At 34.9% G+C, this 21,103-nt stretch overlaps 1 protein-coding gene across 1 annotated transcript; it reads left to right on the forward strand.

Moving 5' to 3' along the window:
• Positions 1 to 6,360: 6,360 nt before the first annotated feature.
• Positions 6,361 to 10,385, forward strand: LOC131056722 (ascus wall glucan endo-1,3-beta-D-glucosidase). Its single transcript, XM_057990980.2, has 2 exons — positions 6,361 to 7,294; positions 8,694 to 10,385. The coding sequence occupies exons 1-2, from the start codon at positions 6,612 to 6,614 to the stop codon at positions 9,985 to 9,987; spliced, it is 1,977 nt and encodes a 658-aa protein (XP_057846963.1). The 5' UTR covers positions 6,361 to 6,611; the 3' UTR covers positions 9,988 to 10,385.
• The last annotated feature ends 10,718 nt before the right edge of the window (positions 10,386 to 21,103 follow it).

The raw sequence follows: 21,103 nt of genomic DNA on the forward strand, positions 1-21,103 counted from the left end.
CATTTGGGTAAGAATGCTTGCAATCCTCAACATAACTTTATAAAATCTTCAGTTAAAACTCTTTTGCTCCAAGAATTTGACAAATTGACCATTCCTATGCTTTAGAAACTGAAGTATTATAATTGTGCGAATGACAAAATAGGGTCAACCATGATAGTGTTTTTTCAATAATGAAGTTGTACATTGCAGAGTTTCCTCAACTCAACTCTGGAATAGGCAATTATCCAAGATAGAACATCTTTCTTGGCATCCTTTCAGCTGCAAGGAGATGCCCTCTTTCCCCCCTCTATGACTTTCTACCTATTTTTTTTTTAAAATTTGGAAGCCCCTTCTGTAATAGCAATTGCTAGGTGTTAAGCTAAGATTTTGAACCTCCCAACAACTTGCCATTGTGCACATATATGCAATTCATGGAAGCATCTATTAGGTGTGTGTGGGGAACGAGAAAAAAAATAAACTTATAATTTATTTATTTATTTTATTTTATTGCTTAAAAAAAAACATTTTAGTTTTCTTTTTCCTTTCCAAATAAAATAAAATAAAGCTTATTAACCTATCAATAATTGAAATATTATTATAATTAATGAAATGTTAACTCCCTCTCTCCTCTCCCTCTATATAACCATATTAATATTAATATTAATACAGGTTTATATTATCATTTCTTATTTATTAGCCTAGATTTATAAATATGAGATCTTATTCTTCTACTGTTCGGTCATCATCCTTGGTTAGGTTTTATAATAATTTTGACATGAACCATTAATCACGGTATTAATGACGTTTTCCTTGAGGCACAGTAACTTATCACGTAAGATAAGGGAATGCAAGGCTTCTTAAATCATGTTTTGTAATGAGAAGCTCAATACATATCTATTCATAGAATAATATAGTTATCTTCAATATGGGAAAACTCATAACTCCAAATGTCATATTCACACATATGCAGCCTAACTACGTGAGTCTAGGTGGGTGTGTGTCAATTTCATCATAACAAGTTACCCATCAGGCAAGAACTTTTCTCGATGATACTCTCTCTTCAATCTAAGAGAATGTTAGTGATTCTTGTTACACTCGTATAATTAGTTTTCAGAATAATAACTCATCAAAAATACTTAATGAAGTTATCTACCTAATTGTTTTCATCTAGTTAACTAGCAGAATAATTTGATGACTAAGATAGGCTAATTTAACGGGATGTGACAACAAAGAAATAACATCAATTGGACCACACATCTAAATAAATAATTTCTAATGATATTTTTGCCTTATACGCTCCTTTAGGAAATGGTGATCTATTCTATTTACCAAACACATAATGCTTATAGAAATCATTTTTGCCAATAAAATAATCAAAAAGACCATCAACCAACTTTTTATTTGGAAAGGTCCTAAGACCTTTTTCACCAATGTGACCCAGTCTCTAGTGCCATGTCATACATGCATTTTTGGTGCTAGCTACAAAAAGTAGAGGAACTAGGCCTAAACAAAGTTCTTATATGAGATCCTTTAGCTATCACCAAACTCCCTCTTACAAACCGACAACTAAACTTGTCAAATATCACATGAATGCCAAAATCATTCAACTTGGATACAAAAATAAGGTTTCTTGCAAGTATTGGAATATACAAAACATTGTTAATGGTTTTTACCCTTCCATCACTATTTAAATATAAATTTACCTTTCATTCACCAATAACCTTCATTGTACTATTGTCACCAAAGAAAACATTTCCCCCTTCATATGCTTTGTAAGAGGAAAACCACTCTTTGTGAGGAGTCATATGGGAGGAGGTATCTGAATTAATAAGCCAAACATCACCACTAATAGTGTTACCAGAAATAAACATAGAATTTAAATCATTGAAGGATTTTTGTGTGGAGGAATCAACATTCTTTTTCTTAACTCTACATTCCTTCTTCACATACCCTCTTTTCCTACAATTCCAACACTTTACTCTTTCGAGGGGTCTTTAATCATCCTTTATACCTCTACCTATTTTATCTTCTTTAGGTCATTTCTCTTTAGACCTTCCTTGCACATGCAAGGAATCTTGGGAGCCAAGATTCATAGACTTTATCCCCACCTCTTGTAAAAGAAGTATGGCAATCAAGTTTTCCATCTTTGTCTCTATACTGCCAATGCTAATTGCAACAATTAGATTTTCCCAAGATTCGAGCAAAGAACAATGAAACAAGATACATTTATCTTAATATTATAATCTAAAATTTCTTGATGCAAGATGACTTATAATTAGATTAAAAGCATTCAAATGATCAGTAATAGATTCACCCTTTTTTATTTTCAAATAAGATAACCACCTCTTTAGATATATAACTTACTAGAAAAACTTTTAGATTGATAAATGTCACTTATCCTCTTCCACAACTTGTATGTGAAGTTTTCTTCTAGGACATTCAAGGGGACATAATTGATAAGATACAATTGAGTGGTTCTTTGTACCTATATGTGGGAAAAGCAGGTCAATGAAACTCAAAATGTGAAAAGTGAAGCTCAAAGAGACTTGTCCACACACCCACAGGACTTCTTGGTGCAAGTTATAGAGTCATGAAGAATGACTCAACTTCCCAAGGTTGGTTCCATGGTTCTCTATCTCACAAGGTCCCTCAAACCAATGCCTTTGCTTTCAGATCATTGAGCAAAGTGGTTTAGGAATGACACATGTAAGAACGAGGGATGCTTTAGATTGATTTTAACATGAAAATGCATCCTATCTATGCATGATTCTACAAATGCAATAAACTAGATTATAAGATGACAAGATTAGTAGTAATACTATCCTAACATGATATACTAGTTATATGATTTAAGCTAATGATAAAGGAATTAGTCTAAAATGTTTATTAGATTAATTCCTATTGCAAAGAGAGATTAGATGTGCTAAAATTGAGCATAAATGAGATACTAAAAGTTTGCATGGATCCTTAAAATGGAGGAAGGAGAGCTCTATTTATAGTGAAAATAGGGCAATGGATGGTCAGGATTGAAAGAGTTAATCAAGGGTCAAGTTTGAAAGTTGTCAATCCTTGTTTACAATTTTCACCAATGAAATGGTGACAATTGTCAACATAAGGTTGGTTGAGAGGAGAGGTAGGAAGCATTAAATGCTTGAGAAGACCTCATGGTTACCTTAGGAGGTAAGGTTACGTTAAGTATCCATTGGATAAAGCTTTTACCCAAGAGGTAAACTCTTGTGCAAAGGTTAAAGGAATAACCATGGTCAAACCAATAACTGCTTGATGAGACCCTTGGGTTACATGGAGGTTAAGTTAGTCAAAAAGTCTCTAACCATGCCACTAAGGGTTAGTTAACCATTAATGGTTTTAAAGACTTTGGGGACAAATTTGTAAGAGTCCTTCCAAATTTGGGGGTATTCAACAAGTTAGCTTGTTGAATGGATAAAGGCTTTAATGCCTTTTGAAGACTTTACTCCAAATTTGAGAAGTGACCTCCTCAAATTTAGGGAAAAGGGATAATGGATAGGTTTAGGGTTAATTGATTAGGATTAGATGGATTCTAGAAGAAATTAGGAAACAGGGTTTAGGATGCAAGTGGGAGATGTAGGATTTTGCAAGTGGATGAGGGAAAATAGAATTAATTAAAATAAATTACTTTATTTCAATTTGGTTGCAAATTGGGAAATTGAATAAATTAGATTTATTCAATTTGGGGTGAACTATTTAATTAAATGTAAATTTAATTAAAAGTGGAGAGAAGGGATTTAATTGAATAAAATGATTTATTCAATTTAAATGATGAAAAAGGTTTTAGTGAATTTAACTAAATAAATTGAATAATTTACTTAATTAAATAGAGGAATGTGGGTGATTTAATTAAATTAGATTTAACTAAATAGAGGAATGAACATAAAATATTCATTTAGGAATATGGTCATTTTTATATGTCTACAGTACCTTATTGTCCAATTTCCTCCAAGTATCATCTATAATAGTAGAGTCCTCCAAATTTTTTTCATGTGACACTGGCAACCACTAATCTCTTTCTTCCAAAAGATCTTCCATCTCCAGTTTCCACATCTAGAAGTCAGTTCCATTGAATTTCTCAATATATATGTGAGAATTAGAAGCCATATCTTTCAATCATTTTGCCAAATATGTAAAACCATACAACAAAAGTTCACACTATAGCAAAATTACTTCAACACTTGAAGAGAAAGGCATCCCCTCTTAGTAGAACCATTAGCTTTGGTACCATTTTTTTAGAAACAAGGTGAAGAAAGCTTGCATTATTAACTTTCTTATGTGATTATAAATCTGAAAAGATTACCAAATATGAAACTAAATCTAAAATAAACATGTGATTTCACCATTTTACATAAACACAAAATCACCATACCAAAAGAGGCACCAAATTTATGTGGAGAAACCCTTTCAAGAAAAATCTCCACTAGAGAACAAGGGCAAGTATATTATTAATATTCAAAAGGGATACTACAACAATAATACGCTTCACTTCACTTCTCCAACTAACCCAACAACTACTTGGAAACCTCAAAGAAACTATGATAAAACAACTATGCCTTAGCTCCAATTTATAACCAAGTGGGAGAGGAAGAACCACAATTTTTTTTTCAAAACAAGGGGCCAAGACCACTTGCAAAAACCCATGCCTTGGAGAATGAATAGCCAAAAGACATAATAAAATAATAAAACTCTTCAAGTGACTCTTCCTTGGGTCTCAAACCTAAAGCCACTTAGTCTATTGACATTCTGATTGCTCCATCATGGTGATTATTCAGATCTCCAAATGGACACCTTGTCTTGCCAAAATTGGGCACCTTATGCATGACCCTTCATGTCTCAATATGGATGTGGGAAAGTGTCTATTTTGTCCATTTCAATTTATCTTTATCACCTCTTCATGTTCACATCTTGAAAATGCAATTACAAGTAGCCATAAAGTACAAATATTCAATATTTTTCTCACGTGTCCTAGTGAACACTTACCAAGGAACATGGAGACATACAAATATTCAATATTTTTCTCACGTGTCCTAGTGAACACTTACCAAGGAACATGGAGACATGTGAATGGCCTAGGATTGCAAGGTTAATGTCATCTTATCTTAACAAAAAATCTACCAAAAATTGAATCTTAGATCAACCTTTATTTATCATCTCATAATAACACATAATATTAAATAATAATGAAAGCAATCATTTATCACAAGCCAACCTAGACTATTAGTATCATGAATATAAAAAACTAAATGAAATCTTAAGTCAAACATCTGATTCGATGGAGGTGGTCGCAGTTGATTTTCACAAGATTTCCTTCCATCAAAGTTTTGCCCTCTCACTACCCAAAATGAAAAGATGTTGCTAGAATAATTGAATGACCTCCCATTTTTTTCATTTTCGAAGTAAAAATTGGCATGGATGATTAATTATCTCCCATGTTCATGATTCACTAAACACACATTTTATAATATTTCAAAGCAGATCTTATCACTTAGCGGCTAAGTTTGAGGGTCATATGACTTATGCCGAGGAGAGTCATGAGAATGCTTTCTAATATGATGAATGCTATTGTAGTTATATCTATATTTTTGAGAAGGGAAGGTGGCACACATATAACAATGTAAGGTATATTAATTAACCATTCATTTAAATTTGCATTTAGATTTGTAGAAAAATATTTTAAATAAATCATGAATTTGATATATAAGAAAAAATGATCAATATAAATGTAGAAAACAAAGTTGAGTTTCTACTTTTTAAATATTGAATAGAATCTTCACTTTAAAAGCATTTCACATCACTAGTCAATCATCTAGAAGGATGATATGTCAAAAGTGCTTTGACCTAAAAGAGTGGGAAAAAAATAATATTTAAATCCAAACTTATTGTGCCCATTAATAGAAAAGGCACTTACATGTGTCTAGATGCCCACAAAATGGACTATAGAACTAAAAAAGTTGACTAAATGTGTTTTAATCATTTTTTTTACATGGAATATCTTATGATTAACAAGTCAAATTTGAATAAATAATTATCATGACTTCGAGTAGATATTTAAAGATATTTATTTAAAGTTGTTAAGAGACATGAATCTAAATGTCTAACATTTAATAGTATCCATCAATTTGTATTGTTTATTAAACATATGTGGCAAATGTAATATAAACTTCTTGAAATAGATATCTATAATATGCTTTATTATTATTAATAATAATAATGTATTTAATTTTTTTTAAAATTATCTAGAAAGTGTCAAAAGATATCCAATTCAAACATTATCTAGAAAATGTCAAAAGATATCATTATCAGACAGATTCCATTGTTTGAACGCTTCCTTTGCCATAAAGAGAGACGTTTGCAATCAAACCTCCCTTACCATGTCAACCCAACTGTAGCCACTGATCCAAAAGTCTACCCCTTCTAGTTCTGCTGTAGCCATTTAAATTCAGACAGTATTCCTCAAGGAATACCACAATCACTAAGCATGTTTTTTGAGCTGATCAAGTTGAAAGCCTGAACATTGCCGAAGAATCTGATGCGGTGATCAAAGAAACCATATTGGCTTTCTACCATTCGAAACAGCACAAAAAATCCCAATTCCAGCCACAATGCACCCCATAATGAGTGCATTTCCGGCTGTGAATAACACGGCCGCACCAGACCCAACACCTTTCTTCTCCCAAAATCTCGTCAATCCCCCCTTGCCCACAAACGCAGCCTGGCAAAATTTTGCCCTAAATAAGGGCAACCAATCAGAATATATTCACCCGTACCTTATCCAATCTAGCCATGGCGCCCTCACAGTCTGCTACCCGACCCGGGTCGTAAACACATCCCTCATATTCCAAGTCTTTTTGGCCAATATCATCATCTCCTGCGCGCCCTCGGGCTCTCACAAGATTACCCATTACGACGACCTCAGTGTTACTCTGGACCTCCCTGGTCCTCTCATGGTTCCCCTGGTGCGAGGTAGCCCTTACATCACTTGCATTGTCAAGGGTGGGCAGCTCAAATTCTCCACCATACATGCCGTCTTGAATGTCTCTTCCTTCAATGGCTATACCAAGCACAAGATCCAGTTCAACAATGGCCAAACATGGCTTCTTTATAGCTCTGCTCCATTGAAGCTCAATTCCGACCTTTCTGTCTCGGGGGAGTTCCTAGGCGTCCTCAGATTGGCCTTGCTTTCTGACAAATTCGACCAGGTTGCGGATGAAAAAGAAGGGATCTTGGACCGCTTTAGTAGCTGCTATCCGACCTCTGCTCATGTCGACCTCACAGCCCCTTTCAGGCAGAGTTTTTTATCTTTGTTTTATTCAACATTTTGATGAGGAAATCTAGTTGATTTCAGATATATATTGCAAAATTCATCAAGTTTTTCTATAAATTGTGGTTCAATTTGATAGATTCACTGAACTTTATCAGGATTGGTTTTTTATTTGAATTGCATCCGACAAGAATTATGTAATTTTTTTTTTTCAACTTTCGGATTATTTCGTGATAGTTTTATAAAGACTAGATTTTCCAAATTTCTAAAACCATGGTTTTTAGCATTACTATGTTGTTTAGTGAATCACAAGCATGAGATTGGAATTTCCATTGATTACCATGTTAGTTGCCTTTTTAATTTCTTGCATATTTTCAATTGTTTCTTTACAACTCCTCATCACTGTATAAGTTTCTGGAAGACAGAGCCATCGAATTAGCAGAGAATAAAAAGATACAGGAGCATTCCTTATAGAAATTTCAAATATGATGATGGCAGGTCCTGCACACCAAATAGCTCTGTAGAATCCTTCAAAGTGCATGTGTCTAGATAGAAGATTGCTTTTACCATAGGAAAACTTCCCATGTCCAAAAAAAATTGAGGAAAATCCTTAGAGCTGGCAAACTATTCTTCCATTTTGGTAAGGGTTTTAGGTTCATCTTATGGAGATCTTGAGGTCGATTCTTTCTGTCTCAATTTATCCAGCTGTACGTTTACGTTTGTTCGGGTCCAGTCGGCAGGGGTCCAATATGCAGTACAAGGGTTTCATAGAGGGAGCTGACCTTGTCTTAAGCAGTGAGGACTCTACCCAAGTGTAAGCTCCAAGTCACTGGGCTGCTCCCTACCGATTTCCTTCTCATGAAAAAAAAAACAAACATCTAACTTTGTATTTTTGTAGCATCTAAAAAGATAAAACACAGAATCTGCAGCATAGAGATTTCAGTTGTAGGAATTTTGTGTCAAATTATGCCTAATTTTGATTTTGTTTTGACATTAGATTTCCACAATCTGATTGTATTGATAATTTGCGATTTCGGAATTCGATTGTGTGAGAACTTTCCATCAGATTTAATATACTCCTTTTTATTGCGTTTTGCCCTTTGAATGACAAAATTATCCTGCTTGTCCAGAATCTCCAGATAAAGTCTGAGTCTTCATACTGTCGTTCTTACCATTTGTAAATTTTAATGACAGTTTCAGCAAAGCTTTGTTTAATTGTTGTCGTTTAAAAGGGTGTATACTAGTTTATGATTGCAAATGTCTTGCCTGGTATCCAATATCCTGTAGAAATAAGACATCAATAGAAAATGTTCTCCCTAATAAATTAGCCTTTAACGTACATCTTACCTGCTTTATGAAATGGAATGATTAGCCTATTATTTCACAATTCTAACAGATCATTCTTTAAATATTCTATCTTCAGGATTAGTTATAAGTGGAAGACGAGAGGGTCGGGGGATTTGCTTATGCTTTCCCACTCTGTACACAGACAAATAATGACAGTCCCAGGGCATGATAAGGTTATCTCGGAGTTCGGATATAGAAGCATGGACGGGGACCTGGTGGGTATAGTTGGGGATTCGTGGGTTTTAGAGGAAACACCCATACCCATAACCTGGTATTCAATCAAAGGCTTCCAGAGCGACAAAGAAATGCAGAGAGTCGTCTCTGCTCTGGAGCAGGACGTTGCAGATCTGAATCCGATCACTACTAAATCTAGTTATTTCTATGGGAAGGAGATCGCCAGAGCTGCTAGATTAGCTCTGATAGCGGAGGAAACACACAGTCATAGCCTGATCCCTCGTGTAAGAGAGTTTTTGGAGCAACATATAACACCCTGGCTGGATGGGACTTTTAAAGGGAATGGATTTGTGTATGATAACAAGTGGGGTGGGCTGATCAGCAGAAACGGTGCCAATAATTCGACAGCTGATTTTGGGATTGGAGTGTATAATGATCATCACTACCATTTTGGGTACTTTTGCTATGCAATTGCAGTGCTTGCCAAGCTTGATCGCAATTGGGCTTGGAGGTTCAAGCCCCAGGTGTATTCCATTGTGAAGGATTTCATGACTGTTAATCCTGCAGAAGAGCTTTTGTACCCTCGTCTGAGGATGTTCGATCTGTGGAAGCTGCATTCTTGGGCCAGCGGGCTCACAGAGTTCCCAAATGGGAGAAACCAGGAGAGCACCAGTGAGGCCTTGAATGCATACTATTCTGCTGCACTTTTAGGTTTGGTTTACGAAGACACAGATTTGATTGGGATTGGATCTACCTTGGCTGCATTGGAGATGAGGTCTGCCAAGGCCTGGTGGCATGTTCCATTAAATACCACTGTTTACGAGTCTGAATTTGTGCAAGAGAACCGCGTGACAGGTATCGTGTGGGCAAATAGGAGGGTCAGTGAGCTGTGGTTTGCTCCTGCTGAATGGAGAGAATGCAGAACGGGTATTCAGTTGCTTCCCATTCTACCCATTACTGAACTTTTGTTTTCCGATGTGGGGTATGTTAAGGAATTGGTTGAATGGACTGTTCCTGCATTGAGCAGGAAGGGTGTTGAGGAGTCATGGAAGGGATTTTTATATTCATTAGAGAGTTTGTATGACAAAGACAGTGCTCTGCAGAAGGTAAAGACTCTGAAGGGGTATGATGATGGCAATTCACTGACAAATTTGTTATGGTGGATATATACAAGAGGAGGTTCTGGTAGATTCTAGCTGCTCATTTTACTGTTAAATGTTGAAATTCTACCCTTTTTTTTTTTTTTTTCGCACAAGCCCCCTTTTCATCAAGCATTTGTTTTTCGGGTTAACTGAATATCAGTTATGCCTAAAATGCCAGTTAGATGAATAAGCTTGATAAAGGATTTAGGTTCGTTTGCTTCATATGTTTTGGCATGTCTTCAGCTTTCTTACTTAGAAAAGATGGCTTTTAACCGTTTAATACCGTGTATTTTCATCTTCTATAATCTCTACAGAAATTTAGAACCAGAGGTTCATATTTACCTAATGTAGGTGAATTATAATGCTTTTGGTAGAAATCTGATTGTAAGAGTCTATAGGCAGATATTTATGTATTCATTGGATGCAATTAATTTTATTTAGTTGATCGATTATCTTATTGAATTTATTGTATTTCTATATTTTAATTATTTATATATGTAGATACATAAATCTGTCCACTTAATTAAATGATTATTTATCATTTATTTGATTATTTAACCACAAATAGCTAGTTAATTAAATTAAATATTTAATTAATTTATCCTCAACTTTTTCTTCTATTAACTAAATAAATTATTCAATTTATTTAAATTAATTCATTAAACTCACACTCTAAATCGGCTAAATAAATAAACATATTTATTTAATTTAATCCCCCTTCCCTTATTTAAATATTTATTTAAATCCCTAAAAGTCCCCCCCACTTGCATTCTTCTACAAATGCAAGTTGCACCTATTTTATTAAAATAAAGTGATTTTATTTTAATTAAAATCTTATTTTCACCCACCAAACCCACTTGCATCCTAATCCCCTTCTAGACTCTTCTAACCCCTTCTAATTAGCCTAATCCATCTCCTAAATATTGTCACATTCCTAACCAACTTGAAGTCATTTCTCAAAGCCTCCAAAGTCTTTGAAAAACATTAAATGTTTTATGTCTCCAACAAGTTAACCCTAAAGTCTTCCAAACCATTAATGACTCTTACATGACCATTAATGGTTAATTCCACTTGCCCACATGGTTAGAGGCTTAACTCAACCCCCATTTAACTTATGGATCTCTTCAAACATTTATTGCTTTGACCATGGTTATCCCCACTAACTCTTGCACAAGAGTTTGTCCATTGGATAAAGACATTATTCATTGGATAAAGACTTTGTTCATAAACCCAAGCATAACTAACCTTACCTCCTAAAGTAACCTCCATGTCATCTCAAGCATTTAATGCTTCTTCCCTCTCCTCTCAAGCCATCTCATGATGACATTTGTCATCTTGGGATTGGGTTGAAAGCCCTCACATGGATTGATTAACCTTTCAATCCTGATCCTTGTTGAGATTATTCAATCTCAACCATCCATTTCTCTATTTTTCATATAAATAGAACCCATTTCCTTCATATCTAGATCCAGAAATTTTGTATGCATCTAACTTATACCAAATTTGAGAGAGCATCTAGGAGCACTTTTCTTTGTTATTTTGGATAAAATTAACATAGATTTAATTAGGCTTTCTCATATTTAGCTTGTATTTGCATAATTAATCATTTTCATAATATTAAATCTCCATAAGACATCCATAATAGCGCAAAAAGTTGAGGGCTACACTCACGTGGAACTTGGAGAGGAGAGGAACAAGGGAGGAGAAACTATGAGCATGATTGAGAGCATTTGGGAGGGTTTTGTGTCTTTCCTCTGTTTTTGTGTGTTTTCTATAATATGTTTAATATCTCTCTTGATATGCATGCTTAGGATTGTAGTTTCTTTCATATTTCATTTTTGATTGATACTACTAACACTAACGTTTGACTTGAATCTTGTGTGTTCCTAACAATCCTTTTTGCAATGCATCAATATATATATTTTAAATTAAACAAAATTATTAATTTCTTTTCGTATTGACTTGTATTGCTACTGTCATTGCACAATTCATTTTTTTCCTTTTTTTTTAACAAATTATTTATTTCTAAGCCTCTAGTTCCATTATGAGAAAAGAAAATCTAGAAAAATCTAAGAGCATTTGAGAAATCATTTTCGCATGGAAACAATATACCATTTTGATTAAGGAAACAACGTTCTTCATATATATCCTTTAGGATGGAGCTTAATTTAGTTGAATTTGCTTGAAAATTCTTAGAGCATTCCCCAATTTCATTTTATGCATATTATTAGTTATGTGGTTTTGTCTATCAGGAGGTTGAGGATATGAGCTATGTTAGTTTCTTCACATTTTCAATTGATCCAGGTTTGATTCCCTTAAGTTGCAGGTTTTGGATTTGGGCTCTACACTTATTCCTGAAGGTGCAAAATAGAGTATGATATTTGTCTTCCCTTTCATTACGAGTTAACAGATTTGTGTTTTAATCCTTGAGTATTAAACAACTTTTTTCGGTTTTGTATTCTTTTTTTTGTTGGTTTCTAAAATCGTAGGTTTTCACTTTCAGATAAAGAACTCATATGCACACTTGGAGATTGTTTGTATGTTTTTTGGGTTTTGAGATTTTATTTATTTTTGATCGGTAAGAGGCCGAAGCCAAGAATTTTTATTAATCATAATTTAAAGCTTACATGACTCCACTTGTGTGGGCACCAGTAGGAAAGAGTGGAGGCGAGAAAATCTTCGGCCTTGCCCGGGACCATAGTCCAGAAAGTTTCTACAGTTATTACATATATGAACAAATTTTGCACAATATAGTAGCACCCTGGGTTGAGGGTGAACATATGGGAAGATATTTTCTTTCCCTTACAAGCCCATATTACTATTTACAATTATCACTATTCTCCATGTGCCCTAAGTTTGACCATTGGTTGCATATTGTTTATAGCCTATTTAGCACAACTGTCGTCCTTTCACTTGTTAAAGATGGCCTTGCTCCTCCTGCAAGGTTAGTTTTCAAAACACTTGCCAAGCTTGTTAATAACATTTAATTTTCTATTTCAGATAATAAAATTTATCTTCCATACTAGGATTATTCCACAGCCATTTATTCGATTGGAACTATCATTCCAAAAACTTAAGAAGAGAAATGCAAACAAAAAATTATCAACAGAGTCTAGTAACTTCCATCCCGGTTGTTTCTAAATTCTTAACCCCATTTATAATTATAAAGTAGTCGATATGACATAATCATAAACAAAGTTTTAAGATAAATCCCTTTTTGAACAATGATCATCCAAAGTTTTGAGTCACCTATTTACTTCCTTTTGCTTATGTACCAAGATGCTATCTTTGATAATGGATGATATCTAGAATACAATAACAAAAGGGGGTAAAGGGGACTCAGTCATGTCTGAAACCATGTCCAACAAACACACTCACCCATGTAAATATATACTGAGAGGGTAATAGAAGTGGATGAATTTCATGGCATAATTTATCCTAAATTCTTACCTAGAATATTTTACATGCAAACCACATATTACCTGCAGTCTGTAGAATGTCAGATAACCTTTCATTTATAGATAACTCAGCAGCAAATATCAAATGAGTATATTTTAACAACTGGCAGGACAACCAACGTTACAATTGATTTTTTTAATTCATATAGGTCTCTTCATATAGAGATTGAAGGCCTTCATTACCTTAACAGATCCCATCCTGATAATGTATCCACCAATGTGAATATATACCTATATATGAGTAAATCCTATTGCTTATAATCATATATATGAGCATATATTCATATTCATGAATCTCAAAACAGGGTACGAATATATCAGCCAATTCTCAACATATGCAGAAATATATGAACATGAACAATCAATAGTAACTGAAATGACAGTTTCAAGCTAGTCTTATGAAGTTTATCTAAGTAAAACCATAAAATTAATAGTTGATGCATACTATTTAATTTTATTTAAACCAGTTATGTTTATCCTTAAGATTTGGCGAGATTATTATCTCTTTCAAAGTCTGTATTTGATCAGAAGTTAACATTGTTTTTCTTAATATAGTAATAAGCTAAAGTACCAAACTATGCTGAATATATAGTGACAAGGAAGGGACAAAATTGTCACATTATCTAGCCAGAAACCGAGGCCTCCTTATTCCAAGCTTGAAGAAGGGGTCACTGCTTCACCCTCATCCAGTTCCAAGCCTTCTTCCTTTAGGAAGTCCGCGAACCATGTGGTCTTTGGTGGGTTTCTCACATGAAATAAATGTAGCAGGAAATTTACATTCCTACTAATTGCCTCATTCCTCTCCCTGGTGAAGGCTGCCTCATCCATAGTGATAATGGGGTATCTAGGTACCGACCTATTGTTTCTTATGAAAACATCATAGTCTCTTGGCCTTGGAATGGTCCAGTCATTGTCAATATTGACAAGAACCCTCTCCAAATCGCCCAATATCGATGCGATGAAGACCTCCTTGCAAAACGCCTATTTCATATCTTTTCTTGGTGGAGGACACCGTAATGGCCAAGAACATGGCCACCACATCAAAGTTTTCCCTAGTCCGATCATTATTTGTGAGATAGTCTGGGCCGAGGATGTTTTCTACAACATCTATTACTAAGGTATGAGGAAAGCGAATAATGCATTTGAGGCGGTCCCTAGTGATAGCCCCATCGAAGGCCATCTGCCTCTTTGAGCTACTCAGTTTGATCGGGGTGTCCATTTCTGGTTTTACTGCAGTCCAGGAGGTATCAATAACACAGAGCAGTACAGGCTTAAATTGGTTTGAAAGCTTTTGATTTTTATCATGAAAGCTTGGCTTAATAGTTGTGTTGGGTAATTATGTTAGTGACTGGGATGCCACATCCTTTCTTAATTCTTGCGTACCTCTCATCCTCATCAGACATTTCTAATTGATTTAGTATAAATGCCACATCTTCAAATGAAGATCCGCCTATGGCCATATCATTTTGAGTTGCCATACATATATTTTAGCTAATGATATTTCGAGTAACCGACTAGGACAACCAGCTAATGCCCTTTTCATCAGGACACTAACCTGCCATAATGGCCCCGATATCTCTGAGAGCAGATTTGTAATAATGATCGGGCGCTTTGATTAAGAGTTTTGATTTTTTATATAGTTGTATATATTTAGATTTGAGTGTACCCATCATACGAAGCTAATGATTATCATGTTCTTTAAGAAAAATAAATGTTTTATCCTATAATAATATAATATGTGAGTAAAAAATAGAGTGTATATAAATATGATATAACTTATGTATATAAATAGTATAAATAAATAAACACACACACACACACACACACACACACACACATATATATTGGTTCCATGTTTGAAGTAATTTTAATACCCTTTAGCTATTGTGTTTCTCTTTCCTTATTGATCATCCTTCCAAAAGATTCTGCCATGATGATAAAAAGAAAGGGGGAGAGGGGATCCCCTTGTCTGAGGCCTCTTGAGATTTCAAAAAAACCTTATGATGCTCCATTGACTAAGATTGAAACTCTAGGTGTTGTAATGCATTCGAAGACCAGATTGATCCATTGCCTATTGAACCCGAATGATTCAAGACATTTGCATAAAAAGTGCCAGTCTACTTTATCATAAGCCTTTTTAATATCTAATTTTATCATCATGCTCGGTTCCTTATTATTTTGTACCGAATGGATTGCTTCTTGAGCAATGATTATGCCATCATAAATAGATCTGCCTGGCACAAAACCAGTCTGTTCCTCACTAATGATTATGGGGAGAAGTTTGTGAAGTCTATTTGCAATTGTTTTTGTGAGTAGTTTATAAAGGGTATTACATAATGCTATTGGTTGGAAATCCTCAAAACAGTCCACTATTTTCTTTTTTGGAATTAAAGATATGAATGTTTTATTTAGTTCTCTTAGAATCTTTCCTGAATTTCTCATTCCCTCTAGTGCTTCTGTAATTTCTCTCCCCATGAAGCTCCAACATTTTTGAAAAAAGTGAGCTGGGAACCCATCAGGGCCAGGAGCCTTATCCAGTCCCATATGGAATAAAGTTGTTTCTACTTCTTCCATAGATAGTTTTTTATTAAGCATCGTGTTGTGTTCTTTAGAGATTAATCTAGGAATGCATTTTAGAAATTCACTCTCTTTTGTCCTCCTAGAACCTTCTTTATTATTAAGGATATTTTCAAAATACTCTACTGCTTCCCCAGCTATACTAATAGGGTCCTCACTGAAGTCTCCTAAATTTAATTTTATTCCAATGATTCTATTTGTAGCTCTTATTTGTTTTGTGTTGTTGTGGAAGAAGCTTGTATTTCTATCTCCAGCTTCCATCCAATGTTCCCTGGATTTTTGTTTCCAATATATTTCTTCTCTTGCGAGGATTTCCTCATACTGGGCCAAATTTGTTTTTTCCTTTTGATATAGCCTGTTATCCATCCCATGCCTAATTACCTCCTCATTAGTTCTTTCCATTTCTATCTCAATTTCCCTTTTTTGTGTGAAGATGTTTCCAAAGTGCATTTTGTTCCATAGTGTTAATTGTTGTTTTATCTTTTTTAGTTTGGTAACTACTTTGAAAGTTTTGGATCCTATAACTTATGTTTCATTCCACCATTTTTCTATTAGTTGTATTAGATTTTCATCCCTTAGCCACATTTTTTCAAAGTGAAAGGGGGTTTTGGTTGGCTTTAGTTCTTATGATATGGTCAATTGGACCGGGAAATGGTCCGATCCTGAGAAAGGAAGAATTAAGGATTCATAAGACTGTGTGAGATTTCCACAAAGGAAGAATCTATCCAGTTTTTCTACAATGTTGCAGAAACCTTGTCTTCTATTATTCCAAATGAAGGCTTCATTTTTTGTCTTGAGTTCCATCAAGTTACACTTATGAGTCCATTCTTTAAATTCTTGACTTGTTTGGGTCATTTTTTATTACCTCCCCATTTTTCCTTGGGATCTAAGATGGCATTGAAATCCCCACCTATTATGTATGTTTGATTTGTGTCACTTGAAAGGAAATCCTCAATTTCATTCCACACTTGTCTTTTAGCTTGTGTTTGGATAGGTCCATAGACATTAATTATAATAAATTTTAAGTTGCTTTTGATGCTTATAGCCCAGCCACACATCTAGTTTGGGCTTTTTCTTATAAGCTTAAAGGATATTAGCCTAGGATCCCATATGATGGCCAGTCCACCTGAGGCTCCACAAGCAATTTGTCCTTCTATTTCTCTGATTCCTAATTTTTTGTTATGGTTTGTCATCTCAGTGTTATTTAATTTAGATTCTTGTATTAAGGCTATCTCTGGATTGAATTTAGCTATGCAACATTTAAAGATACGTTGCTTGTTAGGGGCATTCGGGCCCCTAACATTCCACGTAAGGAGTTTCATAACACCATGGGAAGGTCCTTCCCCTTCCCTGCCTCAAAAAGGTTTGTGATTTTAATTTGGCCAGCAGCGCATCCTGCTTTGGTTAATAATTCCGCAATTGATTTTCTCCCTCTTTTTTTTAGTTCAGTAGCATAATCCGGGGGTAAGCAGGTTTCTATAGTTTTAGCTATTCCCAGGTTGTCCATCTTATCCATTATTACATCATATTTATGGTCCTGTAATTCTCCCTTGGTTACATTAAGTTTGCATAATTTTCTTGCTAACAATGTTTTTTGTAATGCCAGTTCTTCCTCATCTGCTATTTCATTAATGAATAGTTCAATGAGGTCATTTGTAACTTCATTGCCAACATACTCAAGGATACATTTGTTTTCTCTTTCCATCCTTTCTTCCCTTTCAATATCCTTTTCACTGATGTTATTGCTGGAGTTCTTTTTCTTTTTATTTTTTCCTTTTTTAATTTTTTTTCCTTTTTTGTTCTTGTTCTTTTTTTTTTTTTTAGAGCATCTTGCCTTCTCTGTTGCATGTGGTGTTGGATGGGTTTTTCATTCCTCATTGTTATCCCCCATATAATCGATGTCTCCTATTGTTTCCTCCTGGTTGTTAGTATTAACTCCATTCATCAGGGAGCTATATTCTTTTTCATTATCATCGCTTTGTTCCTTTGAGTTATTGTTTATTAATGGTGTTGCTCCTTGCTTATAGCTTTCTTTGTTCTCTATATCATTCTCTCTTTGTTCATTCACTGGTTCTGTAAGTTTGTTTTCAATATTTGTTTTATCTTTCTCATATTCAACCATTTTTTGATTGTTAACTAGTTCCTTAGCTCTAGGGTTTTGTTTGCGGAACAGAAATCCGCCTTTTGGGTCGAATTTATTGTTTATACCCTTCTCTGTTCCAGAAACGTTTTTAGTCTTAATACTTTTTCTCTCAATATTCTGAATAGGGGAGATAATTTCCTTGGCAGAGATATTACCCATAAGGATCTCTAGATGAATCTGGTATATCGAATGGTTTGTAATGATTTTGATGGGTTCAAATTTCAGTTTGTCTATCTCCACTCTGACTAATATTTTTATGTCAGAGGTGTTGTTGGTAATTAGGGCTAGCGGATTCCAATTGCCTTGGGCAACATTGGAATCCGCCTCCATCACATAGGGCCAGGCCCAATACCTCTCGGCTCACCTAAAAGGCTTCCATGCTTCACCCAAACCCAACTCGCCTCCTTGATAGGGCCGACCCTATTTCAATTCACTTAAAAGGAATTAAAATAAATAAAATGTTCAATTGCAAAGAAGGCCGACATAATTAAGAAGTAATATGACTCCTATAAATGTATCATATACTTCTCATTATCATTATTCAGTTTTCATGTAAATGCAAAATATATTTTGTGAAAGTGAAAGTCATAGTAAGGCAGTTAGAAACAACGAACTTCACTAGATAGCAGCAGATCTCTAAATAGGAGACAACGAACTTCACCAGATGGCAGCAGATCTCTAATAGGAAACAACGAACTTCATTAGATAGCAGCAGATCTCTAATTGAAGACAACGAACTTCATAAAAGGCAGTAGACCATCTCCAAAATATAGAGAACTCCATTGAAGGACTATGAGCTACTTGAAAGGTGCTGCTACCCTTGCTATGCACATAAACATCCGATGAGGAGGACTGCAAATCATAATCTTCATTAGCAAACTAATTGTGAAGGCTTCTATCTCTTCTTCCTTGTGACTGCAACCTCTATACTCCAGATAAGTGTGTAATGTTCAGTTGAATTCAAAATCATAATCAGATCTGAGGATCCTTTGGCTGGGTTTTTCCTCCTAGGAGGTTTTCCCGGGGTAACTGTGCTTTGTCCTTGTGCATTTCATTTCCTTTATTATGCTTAAGTCTGGAAAACAATAAATTAATTAACCTAGTCTAAACTAATTCTGATTCTCTGAGTTTTATTCAATCTAAAAGTACTAAAAATAACATGGTATCAGAGCTAATTGGTTAGATCAATCTTCAGATTTAAAATTCAGTACACCTTTATTTTCAGATTGCTGTAGCTTTTGCAAATCAGGTCAATGGGGCTGAAAGTTGAAGATAGGCTTGATGGGAATCTAAATTTTACTTCATGGAAAGTTTGAATCAAGTTGGCTGTTAAGGAAGAAGATCTTCTCCAATTCATAGAAGCGAAAGAGCTAATTGAGCCTTCAGATGCAGCTGAGTTGAAACAATTCAAAAAGGATGCTGTCAAGGCCAGGAAGATTCTCATTGATTCAGTCAAAGACCACCTCGTCACCTCTATTGCCTCATTCACCACTGCAAGGGAAATGTTTAGTCATCTACAAGGCACATATGAAGTTAACAATCTTAGTAGGGCAATTATGTTAAGACAACAACTGCTTAATATCAAAATGGCTAAAGAAGATTCTGTTATTTCCTACTTCATAAAAATTTCAAAACTAAAGAATCAGCTAGGTTTAATTGGCCATAACATGGAAGACAAAGACCTTGTCATGATTTCCCTTAATGGTCTACCTCACTCATGGGAGTCATTTATCCAAACCATAAGTGGCCGGTCTGAGTTACCTTCTCTTGATCGCCTTAAGAATGATTGCATCCAAGAAGAGTCTCGCCTCATCACAAGGAGTCAACCCAAGAACCCCCATGTAGATTATCATCACATGCTTGCAGGTCAATGCAAGAAAAGGGGAAATTGGAAGCAACCTTATCCTAAAAGAAATAGGGAATCCAGATCATTTAGTCCCCAACACCCTTGGAAGAAACCAAGAGATACTTCGTGTGTGTGATGTTTTAGATGTGACAAATTCGGTCACTATGCTAAGGAATGTCAGTTTAACCCTAACCAAAGTGAAGCAAACCTAAATGAAGTCTCAGAACAAAATGATGACTTCTTATTAATCTCCGCTCTATCTAGCAGTGTTCCCTCAGATAGCAATACATGGTTGATTGATAGTGGTGCCTCTAGACACATCACAGGTTACTGTGATCATCTTTCAGGCCTAGTAGAAAAGGATACCAACCTTCACGTGGTAATTGGTGATGACGTTCATTATTTCGTAAGAGGTTCTGGCTCTACTTCTCTAAAATTAGATTCTGGTATTTCCTTGCATCTCAGTGATATATTGTTTGTTCTTGGAATTAAAAGAAACCTAATTTCCATTTCTGCTCTAGAAGACAAAGGTTATCAAATTGCATTTTCTGAGGGAAAAGTTCTAGCTTGGTCTAAGAAAGATAGTTTTAAATATGCTCGTATAATTGGCCATAGATATGATAGTCTTTATAAGCTCTCTACTAACCCTATTCAAGCCCTCATTAATGAGGCTCTGGAATCCTGTGAGTTATGGCATAGAAGACTTGGACATCTACATTATCAAGCCCTTCCATCCCTTGAAAGGTTAGTTAAAGGTATGCCTAAACTCAGTCAAGTTCATGATAACACTTGTAAATGTTGTGCTATTGGTAAGAATGTTAAAAGTCCATTTCATAAAAGTGAAAATAGAGCTAAAGACAAACTAGAACTTGTTCACTCTGATTTATGTGGTCCTATGTCTATAGCATCTCCTAGTGGATTCCTTTATTATGTAATCTTCATAGATGATTTCTCTAGGAAAACTTGGATCTACTTCTTGAAATCTAAAGAATCTGATGAAGTCTTAAGTAAATCTAAGGAGTTTAAAGCATTAACTGAAAACTTCTCTGGTAAAAGAATCAAATGTTTAAGATCTGACAATGGAGGTGAATACACTTCCGGTAGCTTTCATGATTTTTGTGTTGAGTCAGGAATTAAGAGGGAGTT

The sequence above is a fragment of the Cryptomeria japonica genome, chromosome 3 (genome assembly GCF_030272615.1).
Source record: "Cryptomeria japonica chromosome 3, Sugi_1.0, whole genome shotgun sequence".
In the NCBI taxonomy this organism is placed as follows: domain Eukaryota; kingdom Viridiplantae; phylum Streptophyta; class Pinopsida; order Cupressales; family Cupressaceae; genus Cryptomeria; species Cryptomeria japonica.

Bases quoted from the DNA above. Each gene is read 5' to 3' on its own strand.
- LOC131056722 (XM_057990980.2), top strand. From the start codon at position 6,612: ATGCACCCCATAATGAGTGCATTTCCGGCTGTGAATAACACGGCCGCA. The intron at 7,295-8,693 runs GCAGAGTTTTTT...TTCTATCTTCAG, and splicing joins GACCTCACAGCCCCTTTCAG to GATTAGTTATAAGTGGAAGA.